The following is a 14,310-nucleotide window of genomic DNA, read 5'->3' on the forward strand; positions in this document are numbered from 1 at the left end:
GAGACATTTCCGCGATATATTGATGCCCAATTAAAAAAAACGAAAGGAGGCTTAGGCCATGTACCACACAACCACTCGATAAGGGCGGTTCCCATTTCTAACAATCCCAATGCAGTCGAATCGAAACTAGTCTCTTTTTTGTATTATCTTTTTTTTTTTTTTAATTCACTTCTTCTTAACAAAATGGCAGCTTACGACCTGTCAACAGTCCTCGGCCAGCATCTCGACCGGCACTTGGTCTTGCCACTCCTTGACTTTTTGCAGACCCGCGGCGTGAGTTCTCCTCCACCCCCCCCACTTCTTGCATCATCCTCGGCACTCGCGGAAGCACGTCTTTGATTTTTTTTTTTTTTTTGCCACGCGGTTGTAACTTTTTTTTTTTATTCCATTGCGTTTTCAGCTTTTCGATGCAAGCAATCGTGGGCGTCCCGTTCGCCACAGAAGCAGCACATCGTTCATTTGTCTGTGGAACATGAAGCAGTGAGAGCCGCTGGTGCGTTGCATCCACAGCGGAGCAGAGTCGGCAACAAGTGTCGAGATCGCGCTTTTTTTTTTCCCTCTTTTTTTTTTTTTTCTTGTGATCTCGCCTTTTCAACGGGCTGCTGCTCACTCCGGACAGCAGTGCTCGCGTTCCATTCAATGCTGTGATGCTTTTCAATCTCTGCGTTGGTGAAAGAGCCAAGTTCCCAGGTCATGTCGCTCACTTTTTCCACGTTGCTTTTTGCCCAATGTCGCAATATTGCTGCAACAATGCCTTTCGCTCTTTCTCTCTCAATCATTGCCAGATCTACGCCGACGAGGAAATCGCGCGTGGAAAGCTCGATCTGATCTCGTCAACAAATATGGTCGACTTTGCCATCGACATTTACAAGACCATCCAGCAAACCGAGGAGGCACCGGCAGACCTCGTCGAGAAGCGCGAAAGTACGGTGGCACGCTTGAAAGTGCTGCACAACTCCGCCGAGCCCGTGCTCAACCTCTTCCAAAACGAGGAGGTGATCAAGCAGCTCCGCCAGGACAAGCAACACAACCTGCAGTACTTGCAGCAGCACCACCAGTTCCAGCCTGAAATGCTGGACACGCTATACGAGTACGCCAAGTTCCAGTTTGACTGCGGCAACTACACTGGCGCTGCCGACTATCTTTACCACTTTAATCTGCTGTCCACCGACACCGAGCGGACGTTCAGCGCACTTTGGGGCAAGCTTGCTTGCGAGATTCTTTTGCACAACTGGGAGACTGCTCTTGAGGAGATGACTCGCCTGAAGGAAATTATCGACTCACGGGTAAGTAGCGCGACGGCTTGTCTCTATTCTCTGCTGTTTTTTCTCGCATTTGTGGTACATTCGGCTGATGGATTCAGCAGGAATGATCGCGGTAGTTTGTTTTTTTCCTTTTTTTTTTTTTTGCTTCCTCTCTCTCTCTCTCTCTTTCTGAGAACAGTCGGAATTGATGAACAACACATCCCAAATATTAGACTGAACAAGCGTTCATTTTCACAAATACGCTAGAACGTTTCATATGCTGATTGTGATGGCACCAGAGCTGATCCCACTCTTCTCCCTCCTTTTTTTTTTCTTCCATTTTCTCTTTTGCTTTTTGTTTTGCTTTTTGCCTCCTCTTGAATTCCTCTTGGCTACCCTTTCGTTGCTCACTCGATTCTCTCCCCCGCCCTTGTGCAGACATTCGCAACACCACTGCTCCAGCTCCAACAACGAACGTGGCTTATTCACTGGTCTCTGTTTATTTTCTTCCACCACCCCCGAGGGCGTGACGGTATTGTCGACCTCTTCTTCCAAACACCGTAAGCAATGTTGGATGTGTACTTTTTTGATCGTTGTTCGTTTTCGCAGCACAAGCGTCTCACTCATTCTTTTCCGTGTCCACCTGCCACCAAACAGCTACCTCAACGCAATCCAGACAACTTGCCCACACATGCTGCGCTACCTCGCCACCGCTGTTATTACCAACAAGCGCCGACGCCCGATGCTGAAGGATCTTGTGCGAATCATCCAACAAGAGTCGTACACGTACCGAGACCCCATCACCCAATTGCTCGAGTGCCTCTATGTCAACTACGACTTTGACGCTGCACAGCTTGTGCTGCGCGAGTGCGAGAAGGTGGTCAACAACGACTTTTTCCTGTGCTCGCTGCTCGACGACTTTATCGAGAGCGCACGCATGCTCATTTTCGAGACGTACTGCCGCATCCACGAGGTCATTAGCATTGGCCTGCTCGCCGAGAAGCTCAACATGACTGCCGACGATGCCGAGCGATGGATTGTCAACCTCATCCGCAACGCCAAGATGGACGCCAAGATTGACTCGCAACTCAGCCACGTCGTGATGGGCGCCCCCACCAAGAACATTCATCAGGATATCATCGAAAAGACCAACATTTTGTCCTTCCGAGCGCAATTGCTGTCCTCTGCCCTTGACAAGTTGCCTTCCGACAGCCAAAAAGTGAGTTGCGAGGAAAAAAAAAAGTGAACGCATGACGAGTTCTGTTTGGTTTCTGACCCCCCCCCCCTTTGTTTTTGCATCTTTTTTTTTTTGCTTTTGCTTGATAGGTACAGGATCCTGCCGACCTTTAATGCTGTGAATGTTGCATTGTAGTCTTGGTGTGTTGTTGTGCTTGTTGCTTTTTGAGATCAATGTACTAGTAGCTGGTTTTTGCTTTTTAAATTTGGAAATCCTTTTTTGCAAAATTCTCTCCTTCACCAGCCTCCACAGCTTTGTCAAGTACCGTTTGATTCGCTCTACTACTTGTCCTCTACTACTTGTCTCTCGCCTTTCCTCTCTCTTGCGTTGGGGCACACTGCGGTCTGACTTGGATTGAGGGAATGCGCAGTTTTCCTTTTTCATTTTCATTTTTTTAAAAACAAAATCATGTCTCGACCGCTCGGCGCGCTCGTCAACAACACCGAGCACGACGAAGACACCAAGCGACCGCTGCTCGGCGGCGCACGACGTGCTGGCAGCAGGCTTCGTTGCTTTGCCCTGGGCGCGGTGGCACTGCAGGCCGCTCTGGTGATTACCACGCTGATTGTCGTCCTGCTCAACTACCACAAGCTGCAAAACCTGTCCCTCAACGGCGACAGCAACCCAGCAGGCTACAAGGACCCCCGGCGGTGCTCCACTGTCATTGTCGGAGGCGGCATTGGCGGCCTCTACATGGCCGACCAGCTCGCGCGCTCGGGCAAGGAGCCGTCCGTCTGCCTGGTCGAGCGCGAAGCGTGGCTTGGTGGTCGCATTCTTGACAAGGTGTTCTCGCAAGTCCCGACAGCCGTCGCTGGTGAGTGCGTCGTCGCCGGCCCAGCGCTGGCTTGGTAGATCGCTTTGTCATTGATTGATTGTGGCTGTGGTGAAGGCAGCACGGTGGTGCGTTGGAGGGCAGCAACAACCGCAATTTTTTGGGGCAAAGGCGTGGTGCGCATGTTGTTGGGAATAAGGCGGTTTCAAACATTTTGACCAACAAAAACAAGAAAAAAAAAAAAGTTGGCTCAGATTCTGATTTTGCTGCGTGACACAAACTCTGGGGAAACCAATACTTACACCACGACACGAAAAATCTGCACGTCAAAAAACAGGCATGGGCGCGTGGCGATTCAATGAAAACCATGCCAACGTCAAGTGAGTAAATTGCTGCAGCCATGCTGATGGAAGCAAAATTTAGCTCACTGATAAACCGACCAACACCACACAATGGGGGTTGTTTTTTGTTTTGTGGTCTGCCTCCTCGTGTGTTGCAGAGCCTTGGCGGATCGATTCTCTGTGCCATACGAGCTGTGGAACTTTGCAGCAGAGAACAAGATGGAGGCCCGCGGGATTTTCACCAACTCGACCGACTATCTGCGCAAGATGGCCTTCCCGGTGTTTGCCGCCCACCCGATGCTGGGCAACATGTCCGACAGCGACTTGTGGTCGTACGTCACCTCGCCAACTCTGATCCAGAACGCCTCGGTGTACCCGGACTTTGGCAGCTACCTTCGCGACAAGCTTTCGCCCGAAGGCTGGCAGTACCTGCAGTCGGTGCGCGCGTACGAGGGCGATCTGTTTGAGGTGGACGCCGACTCGTATGTGGAATTCTCACAGCTGGAAGATCAGGACGGCCCCAATCAGTACCGCCCGCTTGAAGGCATGTCCGCACTCGTGCGCGCGCTCACCGCGTCTTGCGACAGCGCTGGCGTGCGCATCTACCTGAACGAGCCCGCTCGATCGATTGGTCGCACCGAAAAGCACACATTCATCGTGCAGACCGACATGTACTACATTGAAACCGACAAGCTTGTCATCAACCTGCCTCCGCTCGCGCTCGCCAAGGTGGAGGGCTCGATTGTCGAGCAAATCACGCAGCAGCTGGCCTACCAATCCATTCTGCCCGAAGTCGCCATGAAGGGCGTCGCGCTGTATGCCGAGGCCTGGTGGGAAAAGCTGCCAGAGGGTGTCGCCATTGTCGATCTGCAGCGCTACGTGACCCACTCCGAGTGCCTCACCACCACGCTTCCCTACACTGGCCGTGGCCCCAACGGCGAGGCTGTTCTGCACACCATCTACGCCGATGGGCCGTGTGGGACGCACTGGCAACGCATCGTTTACGAGTCCAAGTCGTCGCTGGACGCGGCCGTCAAGCGTCAGCTCAGCTACATCTTCCCTGGCGCGCAAGTCCCGGACTCGATGGCCTCCGAGTACGCTCTCTGGGACGAGGGCGCATGGCACTTCCAAAAGCCGCTCACGGGCTTCAACCTCACCAACATTGAGGACTGGGCCTCCCAGCCAATCGACAACCTGCCCGTCTATCTTGTGGGCGAGGCCTACAATCGTCGTCGAACCTGGTCTGAGGGTGCACTTCGCTCTGCCAAGGATGTTCTTGCACGCCGCTGGAACATTACGTCCGAGTATAATTAACACAATGGCAGCACGGTGCGCTTTGTCGGTGCGCTCTGTCGGTGTGCTTTGTTGTGCGTGTTTTGAGTGTGTGTTTGTTTTGGTTGTTATTTCAGTTTTTGCGCTTTCTTTGTTTTGTCGCTGTCGCTGTCGCTGTTGCGTTTCACCATCTATTCTTTCCAAGAGAGTTGGCAAGATTTATCCGCTTCCTTTTTTTCGCAGTCACAAGAGTTGAATTGCATTTTCCAGCCAATTGCGATCATCACAATATTCTATGGTCATTTACACGCAGATATCACTTTGTAACATGAAGCAGGGCCGCTCTCCTTGCTTGCAATCCACGGCGACATGACAGAAACACGGCGCACAGTCCACAAATCACTTTCGCCTGTGAGAACGTGATTTTTGTCAATGTTTTGATGTTTCGGTTTTTTTATTTTTATCTTTTTTTATGCTTCTTTTATTTTAAAATTGTTGGGTGAAACGAAAGGGGCGACGCTGTCTCCCAACCAAGTCGACGCTGGTGGAATGAATCACACCTCTGTTGCGAGGGCCGATGAGGGAGGGGCGGCAGGGGAGGTGAGGGAGAGCCAGAGAGAGAGGACGGTTATCGGCCGTCACGGTGGAGCATTCAGTGTCAGTGACAGCTTGACGCTCTTCCAGCCAGCAGACGAAAAGCCGGACTCTCCCAGCTGGCTTGGCTTTGGGCTGGGTCGGCTCGTCTCATTCCGGTGCAAGTGAGCAGCGTGGTGACACGAGCTTGGGGCGCCTGCTCGTCCGACTACAGCCGTCGGTGTTCGCGTCCCATTTTGAACATTGTCCCGATGACGCTCGTTGGTAAACTGTGAGCCCGCGACTCCCAAGTCATGCTGCGATGGCTGCCCCCCAAAAAAGCTTCATTCACAATTAATCTTGGATTTTGCATTCGCTTGATGCTGTCTCTGTGCGAGTGGTGGTGGTGGTGCGATGCGATGGCGACCGCTGAAGTGTGGTAGCCGCAACCTCGAACTGAGAGAGGTTATCCGACGCTCCTTCTGACGCCAGCTGTTTGCCCCCGCCCCCCACAAGTCAAAATCCCTATGCGTCGAGTGCTTAGACACGCACCTCGTCCTTGTCTTCCAGCACCATTCTCACGCATCTGACTCACCTCGAGCAACCATTATTGTATTGGAAAAGCGTTGTTGAGGATGCTTTTTTTTTCTTTTTCGAATTCAGCCAACCGTCAACCAGCCAACACGTGCAGACACAGATTGAATGAATCGCGCCAAACCCTTCTCTCCTCCTCCTCTCCTCTTCCTCCTATTCTCTGAGGTTTTCGATTTTCTTATATATTTTTTTTTATCGTTCTTTGTGCTTGGACTTGTAGTCACAAGGCGGAAAACAAAAAATGGCTCACTTTGCGTTGTTGCGTTGCATTCTGACAGAATTTGGTTTTTGCTGCAAAATTGCGAAATTTGGCCGGGCACGATTGATTCTTCAAGCTGCTGTCGGTCGTTCACGTTGATCTGAGATTCGCTGGAATCGCACACTCCCTCCGTCTTTGTCTGTCTCTCTGTCTCTCTCTGGTCACCATGGATCCAAGCATGAACGGAGCTAACGCCTTCGCCATGCAGCACGAGTTCCAGCTCCGGTATCAAGAGCAAATCCGGCAGCAAGTGTATGGCCAGCAGCAGCACCAGATGGACAACCCGGCTGCTGCAGCCTCATCGTCCTTCCTGCGCGACTTTATTGCCGCAGACGCATCCGAGCAACTGGACGCCACCCTCGTTTCCATGCTCTGGAATGCACCTGCACCACCATCAATAGCACCTCAGCAACTAGACTTCACGACTGATGCTGCTGCAACCCCAATACCCGCTCAACCACCACAAGCATCTTCCACCGGCTCGGGACGCCGACGGCGCGGCTCTGCTGAACACGCTCAGGCTCAACAACAACCAGCGGTGCAATCCTCGTACACCGTGCCCGAAATGCGTGGAAAGGACATTGTCTACAATCCAGACTTGCATCTGTGGTGCTCTGAGACGTTCGAGATTGACTGCAGCGCCGGATATAAGCTTCCGTTGATTATTCTCGACATTGTTGCATGGGTTTCAGGTACATTGGATGATGCCACTTGTTGTTTCGTGGACAAATTGGTGGTGCGTTGCTTGTGACGATGATTTTGATGTTTGACGGCCCCGCTCCTGTTTGTGTGTGTTTTTTTTTTCCTTTTCTCCAAAACAGCCAACTCCATGCGCATCCGTTTGAGAAACGTTCCAATGGAGGACATTCGAACAGCGCGATACTCTCCAGGCGATGAGTGGTCAAAGTTTCCCTCTGACGGCACCATGGGCTACATTGTCCCGGAAAAGGCGTTTGCCCTCTTCCACGCAAACCAGCGCGGGAAAGGCATCACCCTGTTTCACTCGGGCAACAACAAGAATCCAACCATCAAACTGCTACACGACCGAACAGATCGTCCAGCCTATGTGCGCTACTCGGCGTCGTTTCGTGAACCCGACATTGGGTTTTGCATGGAGCACTACTACGAGCTGTTTGATTGCTCCACCCCAGGTAATACAATCGCGGGCTTGCGTTTTCGTGCACTTTTTGTTGACTCCATTGCACTCACCCGACTTTTCTGCTTCTGTTTCTGCTTCTTCTTCTTCTTCTTCTTCTTCTTCTTTTTCTTCTCCTCGCTCTTTCTGGGCTCTCTCAGGTCCTTTTCTGCTTCTGCTCCCTTCTTCTTCTTCTTCTTCTTCTTCTTCTTCTTTTTCTTCTCCTCGCTCTTTCTGGGCTCTCTCAGGTCCGAAAGATACATACATTTGGATTAAAATGTCATCGGCACCCAAGAAACGAAAGCTGCGCGTCCTCCCGGTAGGCGGCGCATCTCCTGTTGCCCCGCCAGCGCCAGCCGCCGCACCCGCACCAGGACCCGGTGCTGCAAAGATTCGGGGTGGCAAGCGCAAGCTCGACGCTACCACGCAGCTGCTCTCGTCGGTCCTGCAAGGTGTGGATATCGAAGCCGCGGGGGGAGACTCTGCCGTGCCATCGCTGCATGACATTGCCTCCTCCTTGCCTGCGCAGGCCTGTGAGGATTTGCGACAATTCTTCCAGCCGGACATGCTCAATAATTCCGGCGTGTTTGGAAGAGTCGCCAATGCCCCAGATATCGTGAGCCACGCGGCGGAGAACACATTCGCCACGCGCGTCGTCAATATTTACGGCCAGTCTGGCGCCGGCAAGTCTTCCATGGCGCTCTTGTACGAGTCCCTGTATGCAGACAAGTACAGCTTCATTCGAACCATCAGCGGCGAGAACATTGAGCACGAGCTGCGCGAGCTAAAGAAATCGCTGCGCCTCAGCGAGATGGTCCACGACAACATTCTGAAGGCCACGCTTGCGCGGTTCCCCGGCTGGCTCATGATTGTTGATGATCTGCACCAGAACGACGTGTTGCGTCTCTTTTCCACAATTTCACCCACGGGTGGCCATGTGATTGTCCTGTCGTCCCAAGAGCTCGACTTGTCGCAGCTGCCGCAGGACATGACGGCCTCGCACTCGGACACCGTCAGCACCGATAGTGGCGATGTGCCCGTGCAAACCGTGGCCGGGTTTGTTGTCGCCCAGCACGAAATCACCAGCTCCAACGCGGACATGCTCCACCGCCTCTCTGGCATTGAGCGCGATCACGAAGGCGCGTTGGCACTCGCCTCCTGCCCCACCTGCGCATCGCACTCGCATGCCCTCACGCTGTCTCAGGCGGCCATTGTCATTAGCAAAAACTACCAGCACCTTCCGCTTCCCTTCCACGCGTACCACAACGACTTGCATCTAACAGGAGCCACGGTCTCTGCGGCTCCCAAGCGGGTCGCGACCGATTCGCACAATGTTGAGACCGGATTGAGCTCTTCTTCCACCTGTTCCACCGCCGGCCACGACACTCTGGATTCTGCCGCCGCGAACGGTAGTACTAGTAGCAGTGGCACCGCCGCTATGGATGAGGGCAGTGGTCCTCGAAGCGAAGAAGCGGTGCCAGAGCCTCGGCCATTGTCGCGCCAGCGCCGAGGAGGCTCTCTGAACCGGAAAACGCGCTCGTCTGACAGCAGCTCACTTGGCTCGGCACTCGATCGAGAGCTCCAAGCTGCCGGATATCCTGGAGGGAAATCGCCCGTGCCGCCCGCAATGCCGCAGCCGCCGCCGCCAAACCAATTCAATCTCATGCTGGGACTCACCCCAAATTGGATGCAGGTTTTGGGCACTACGAGCAGCATCAGTCAGTTCAGCCAGTCGCCCGTCGGCTCGCCTGGCAGCTCAAGTCCACTGCAAATGGCTCTCAGGCAACCGCCGTTCGGAACCGCGCCATCCACCACCATGTCAATCCCTCCTAGTGCCATTTCTTCAGCGGGAGCAATTCCCATGTTCAGCTCGCAGCCACTTCCCCTATCAGCCGGACTCACCTCGGCGCAATACCAGCAGCAACAGCAACAGTTCCAGCAGGCACAATCACAGTTTCAGCTGCAGCAGCAACAGCAGCAGCAGCAGCAGCAACAACAAACGCACCGGTCTGCTCCGTTCTTTACCGACGCGCGTCGTTCGCTCTCTTCTGGTGCGTTGATGAGTTTGGACGATCCCGATGTTGATTCCGCTGGGAGAAATAGTCAAAATGCAAACAGTTCTGCTGCTCGACAGCACCAGCACCAGCACCAGCAGCAGCGCCTCTTCCAACTCTCTCCCCATCCGGGCGACATGGTCTCGGTAGAGCTGCTGTCGAAAGAGCTTCAGCACCAAGTGCAGTCGCCCCAAGATGCCTTCTTTGCGAATGCTGCGCCATCGGAGCCGCCGCCGCAGCCGCTGCCAATGTCGTCTGGCAAGACCAAGCTGCGAGCCCATTCCGCGTCGTCGTCGATGGAGCGGCTCCCCACCACCGCCAGTGTCTCCAAGCCGCCACCTCCCGCCACTGCGACCAACTCTGGACCGCAATTGTCCCTCTCAATGTCCACCCCGCTGCGAACTTCCGTCTTGCCCGAACCCGCGGTCCCAGCCCCTGCCCCTGTCACAGCCCCTGCCCCTGCCGCAGCCCCTGCCCCTGCCACAGTCGGCGTGCTCACTGCTGCGTCGCTTTTGCCTTTCGCTCAATCCGCCAGCGCTTCGTCGTCGGCTGCAGCGTTCGCGCCGAGTGTGCGACACGAGCCCCTCCCGCCGCCCGCCGCCGCTCGTGCATTTGAGCAGATTCTCGTGATTGCGAGTCGCGAGCTCGGGTTTGAAGGACCGCAGCAACTCAGCGTGCAACTCTTTGAAAGCGCGTGCTTCCTCGATTCTCGCAACATTCCCGTCCACTTGCTGATGGAGCTCGATCTCATGCGTCTGCCAAAGGAGCGCCATGCTGCCCAAAAGGAGCGTTTCACAAAGTACCTCAACAAGCTGTGCGAGCCAGAGTTTCACGGCTTTGTTTCGCCTGGTACGGTGACGCTGCAAGGTGTGTCGTGCAACACCATCTCCATCCACCCAAGTCGTCTTGCGATGGTCAGATACAGCTTGCGACAGCTGGTGAAATGGGCGCCCGCGCGTGCGGTGGGAGTCACCTTTGAGGAGCGCAATCTTCTGCAGGTGCTTCGGCACATCAACTCGCGAGACAGCTTCCATTTCGTCTACAAGAATCTCGCGTCGTGGCGCAGATGTCAGCTGACATATCTCCACGCTGTGAAGATCAGTGAGCACGCACAGGACTTTTTGCGGCGCTTTGACGAGGAAGTCCTGGCGGCAGCCATGCAGTCTGTTGGTGCAACAGCTGGTGGCGTCGGTGCGCCATTTGGGACGGATTCTGCCACCTCTGATCCCTCCAACAGCTCTTTCGCACAATGGCTGCTTGATGCCGACCAGGCTAGTGCAGCCGTCGGTGCAGCCGCCATGGCCGTGGACGAGCGTCAGGGTGGCGGCCGCAGCAGCGCCACGGCCTCAGCGCAAGATACGCCCATCACGTTTGAGTTTACTCCGGTCGAGGAATTTGCGTACGAAAGCCAAGATCACTACGTGCTGACGGTGCCTGCCGTCCGTCGCTCGCAAGTCATTCGCTTCCACCTTGTGCAACTCTTGTACAACCTGGGCAAGTTCACTGGCTCGCTCTCCTCGGACGTGAACGAGCCCTTGCAGCTGCTCGAGCGCGCCGCCGTCACCTTGGAGGCCATTCCGCACAGTGGGCAAATTCCTTCGCCAACGCACAAGCTCTGGCAGCTCAAAATCATGAAGGCGCTCGGGAAAGCGCATCGGCGTCGTGGCGATTTCCAGCAAGCCGAAAAGCTGCTGGGCCATTCGATCGTGTCCTTGGAAAAGCTCCGACAGTTTGCACTCACGCTGTCCCTCCAGGACTTGGAGCGCGAGGTTGTCTTTGAGTTGGCCACTGCCCATCACTCGCTTGCGCGCGTGTATCTTGTTCGCAACCTGTTCCATGAGGCCCTCCGCTCTATTGACGACTGTCTTGCACTCAAGCTGGAGGCTCGCTTCCGCTCTGCACAGAGCAGCAAGCAGCTGAACGGCGAGATTGCAATGTCGCTCAACATTCGCTCCATCATCAACTACAAGCTTTCTCGTTTGTATGAGGCCACAACAGACATGCAACGGACGCGTGTTGCGCTCGCCGCTTCCGATCTCGTTCAAAGTGATGTCAGCAGCACTGGCAGCGGCATTGCAACAATGGAAACTCCCGAAACAGCAATTCCCCAGCACGCCGACCATATTGAAATCTCGTTCATTGACGCCAACGAAGCCATGATTTTGTACAAGCTCGGACAGTACGGCCGCTCATACCAGCTCTTCCGCACTGCCCGCGATCGCGTCGAAACGTCGCCAAGCCTCGGAGGCAACGATTTGTGGGTGCCCACCATCTTGCAGAACATGGGTGTTGTGCTGGATTGCGAGTTTCAACACGCCAGGCTGGCGAGACTGCGGGGCCAGGCGCTGGCCCAAGCTGGCGTCGGGCTTCCCATGCCTGACGAGGCACCCAACGCTTCGTCTGCGCGTCAGGGCCTGGAGCACCTCAGCGAGGCCAAGCGCATTCTCGACTCCATCTACTCGACGCTTCCTGTGCAGCTGCCCATTTCTGCGACCGACGCGGCCATGCTGACGCTCCGCGATTCCCTCCAGGACACTTCGCTGGCCGCCTCACGCTCCCTCCTTCCCGGCAGCAGCGGCAGCAACAGCAACAGCAACAGCAACAGCAACAGCAACAGCAACAGCGGCCATGCTGGCGAGCACACGCAATCCGAGAGTCTTTTGCTCTTGCAAGACCACGCTTCGTCGCCAGGTGTTGCTGCTGCAGCACCCAGCAATGGCACAAACTCGGCCCAGATGCTGTTTGCTCAACACCAGCAGTACCAAAAGCAGCTGCAAAGTATGCAGTACCACCAGCAACTGCTTGGTGTTCAAATGTCGTACAATGGCATGCGCTGGGTGTTGGGTGGCGTTCAGCACATCAACCAAGCGGCGGTGCTGCTCAACGTTGCCGTCTACGCGTTTGGCTGCGACGAAATTGATCGGGCGCTCACGCTCCTCTTGTTCACCGCAAAGGCCATCCAGCTACTCGTCCCGAACGAGGCCCATCTCGAGCACGCATTTTACGGCGCAGTGCTGCACGCGCTGGGCAACGTCCACTTTGCCAAAGCACACTACGAGGAAGCCTACACGACCTTCCAGTCCGCGCTCGACGTGACGCGGCGCGCGTACAAGAACGATGTGCACGTGTCCATGGTGGACACGATGCACAACCAGGCGCTGGCCGAGTTTATGTTTATGCGCAGCGCAGGACTCGACCCAAACCTGGCCATCGTGTCGCTCACACAGGTGCAGCAACTGCGTGCCCATCCGCAACTGGTGGATGTTTCGCGGGAGATTGCTGGCGAGACGGATCGCCTGATGAAGGCTCTGCGCAGCGGCGCAATGACTGCGATTCCGCCGTGCTTTTTGACCAACCGACGCATCATGTTGACACACTAAGAGTCATTCGTGGTGATGTACTTTTGTTTATTGTTTTTGATGAGTGTTCTGTTGTTTTTGTTGTTGCCATGTACTGAAAAATGCGCTTTTAGATTTAGTTTCCACTTTGTTTTTGTATTTTCAATGTTGTGGTTGGGGCTGAGGAAGACGAACGACTGCAGGTCTGCACGGTATATACACAAACAATCACATGTACAGTCACATGCACAATTACAAGCGACTCCAGGTCATTGTAACAAAAAAAGCAGCAGCGCGGGCAACAAGAATGAGAATCTGAGCCCGTTTGTTCTCGCGTTACTTTGCGGCAAAAGGATCCAACTCGTCCAGCAAATCTTTTTGCTCTTGCGAGATGTGTTTCTTGCCTGTGTTTGCAATGGATGCAGATTGGTGCAAGGAATCGGTGATGAGCATGAGATTGACCAACAAAGAACGCAAGTATTTTGGCGCGCATTCATCGAGTTGTTTTGGTTTGTCAGGATTTGGAATCAAAAAACGGGTTCCCTCTCTCCTTGTCACTGACAGCAACATTCGAGTGATGCTTTGTCTCAAAGTGACACTTTCCGACCTCAAGAAGAAGGCGAACAAGTTCAAAGAAGGACAACAGAACGAGTGATGACCGATCTCGCTCGTTCGTCATTTTTGCGTTAGACCGGTGTGTCTCTTTCGTTCACCGACCCATCAACTAACTTTGACGCACGCCTTTAACACACGAACGCACTTTCGATTCACACACACACACACATATACACTCACACATGAGCGAGTCTTGGCAAAAGAAGAACCACCTCTACAATTGAAAATATGCGAAATGTTCCTCTTTGCTTTTTTTTTTTTTTTTTTTTTTTTTTTGCTTTTTTCTCCACAGTTTGTTCGTTTTCATTGTCAAAGCGTTTTTTTAATTTTTGGATGACTCATTCATTTCGGTGAGCCAGAGAGAGAGAGAGAGAGAGAGAGAGAGAGACGCGGGAGCATGCGCGCGTATGTGTGCCGTTATTGTTCCAGCACAAAAACTCACCGTCGTCGGAGGAGAGCGACGTTGTTGAGCCGTGAATGTCGCCGTTCTTGGTCGCTGCAGCATCGCCTGCTGCTGCTGCTGCGTGGTGCTGGTGGTCTGCGTCGGGCACAACGACGGGCTCGGTCGCAGCCACAGCGACAAGCGGGTGGTCGCCCCCTTGCTGGAAGAGCTTGGCGGCGATGGGCGTGCCTGGCGCTGGACTGGCCGACGCGCCGCTGCCAGGAGCCCCGCCGACGCCCGTCGTCGCGCCCGAGATGGAGATGAGCAATGTCGAGTCTGCCATGGTTGAAATTTGTGGGGAGTCGAAAAAGCAAGTCACAAAAAGGCGATTCTCAAATGGAGAGTCAAAGTAACCTGAAGGAAGAAGAATGAGCGCCGAGTTTGAATATGACGCAGGATTTGGTTTTGTTTGAAAACGCAAGTAAGAGTGAGAT

At 54.2% G+C, this 14,310-nt stretch overlaps 4 protein-coding genes across 4 annotated transcripts; 3 read left to right on the forward strand and 1 right to left on the reverse strand.

Annotated features, from left to right (window-relative positions):
• Nucleotides 1–131: 131 nt before the first annotated feature.
• On the forward strand, nucleotides 132–2,691 carry CAOG_02273 (eukaryotic translation initiation factor 3 subunit E). The gene is made up of 5 exons (XM_004348973.2): nucleotides 132–273; nucleotides 786–1,286; nucleotides 1,683–1,804; nucleotides 1,902–2,463; nucleotides 2,571–2,691. The coding sequence occupies exons 1-5, from the start codon at nucleotides 184–186 to the stop codon at nucleotides 2,592–2,594; spliced, it is 1,299 nt and encodes a 432-aa protein (XP_004349023.1). The 5' UTR covers nucleotides 132–183; the 3' UTR covers nucleotides 2,595–2,691.
• A 173-nt stretch (nucleotides 2,692–2,864) lies between these two features.
• On the forward strand, nucleotides 2,865–5,109 carry CAOG_02274 (hypothetical protein). The gene is made up of 3 exons (XM_004348974.2): nucleotides 2,865–3,295; nucleotides 3,591–3,633; nucleotides 3,753–5,109. Exons 1-3 carry the CDS (start codon nucleotides 2,890–2,892, stop codon nucleotides 4,906–4,908), a joined length of 1,605 nt encoding a protein of 534 aa, XP_004349024.1. The 5' UTR covers nucleotides 2,865–2,889; the 3' UTR covers nucleotides 4,909–5,109.
• Nucleotides 5,110–6,311: 1,202 nt separating this feature from the next.
• CAOG_02275 (hypothetical protein) lies at nucleotides 6,312–12,947 on the forward strand. Its single transcript, XM_004348975.2, has 3 exons — nucleotides 6,312–6,984; nucleotides 7,114–7,443; nucleotides 7,676–12,947. Exons 1-3 carry the CDS (start codon nucleotides 6,459–6,461, stop codon nucleotides 12,859–12,861), a joined length of 6,042 nt encoding a protein of 2,013 aa, XP_004349025.1. The 5' UTR covers nucleotides 6,312–6,458; the 3' UTR covers nucleotides 12,862–12,947.
• On the reverse strand, nucleotides 12,872–14,309 carry CAOG_02276 (hypothetical protein). The gene is made up of 2 exons (XM_004348976.2): nucleotides 13,877–14,309; nucleotides 12,872–13,223 (listed from the first exon to the last, which is right to left on the reverse strand). Exons 1-2 carry the CDS (start codon nucleotides 14,157–14,159, stop codon nucleotides 13,156–13,158), a joined length of 351 nt encoding a protein of 116 aa, XP_004349026.1. The 5' UTR covers nucleotides 14,160–14,309; the 3' UTR covers nucleotides 12,872–13,155.
• Nucleotide 14,310: the final 1 nt, after the last annotated feature.

Source organism: Capsaspora owczarzaki (assembly GCF_000151315.2).
Source record: "Capsaspora owczarzaki ATCC 30864 unplaced genomic scaffold supercont2.3, whole genome shotgun sequence".
In the NCBI taxonomy this organism is placed as follows: Eukaryota; class Filasterea; order Ministeriida; family Capsasporidae; genus Capsaspora; species Capsaspora owczarzaki.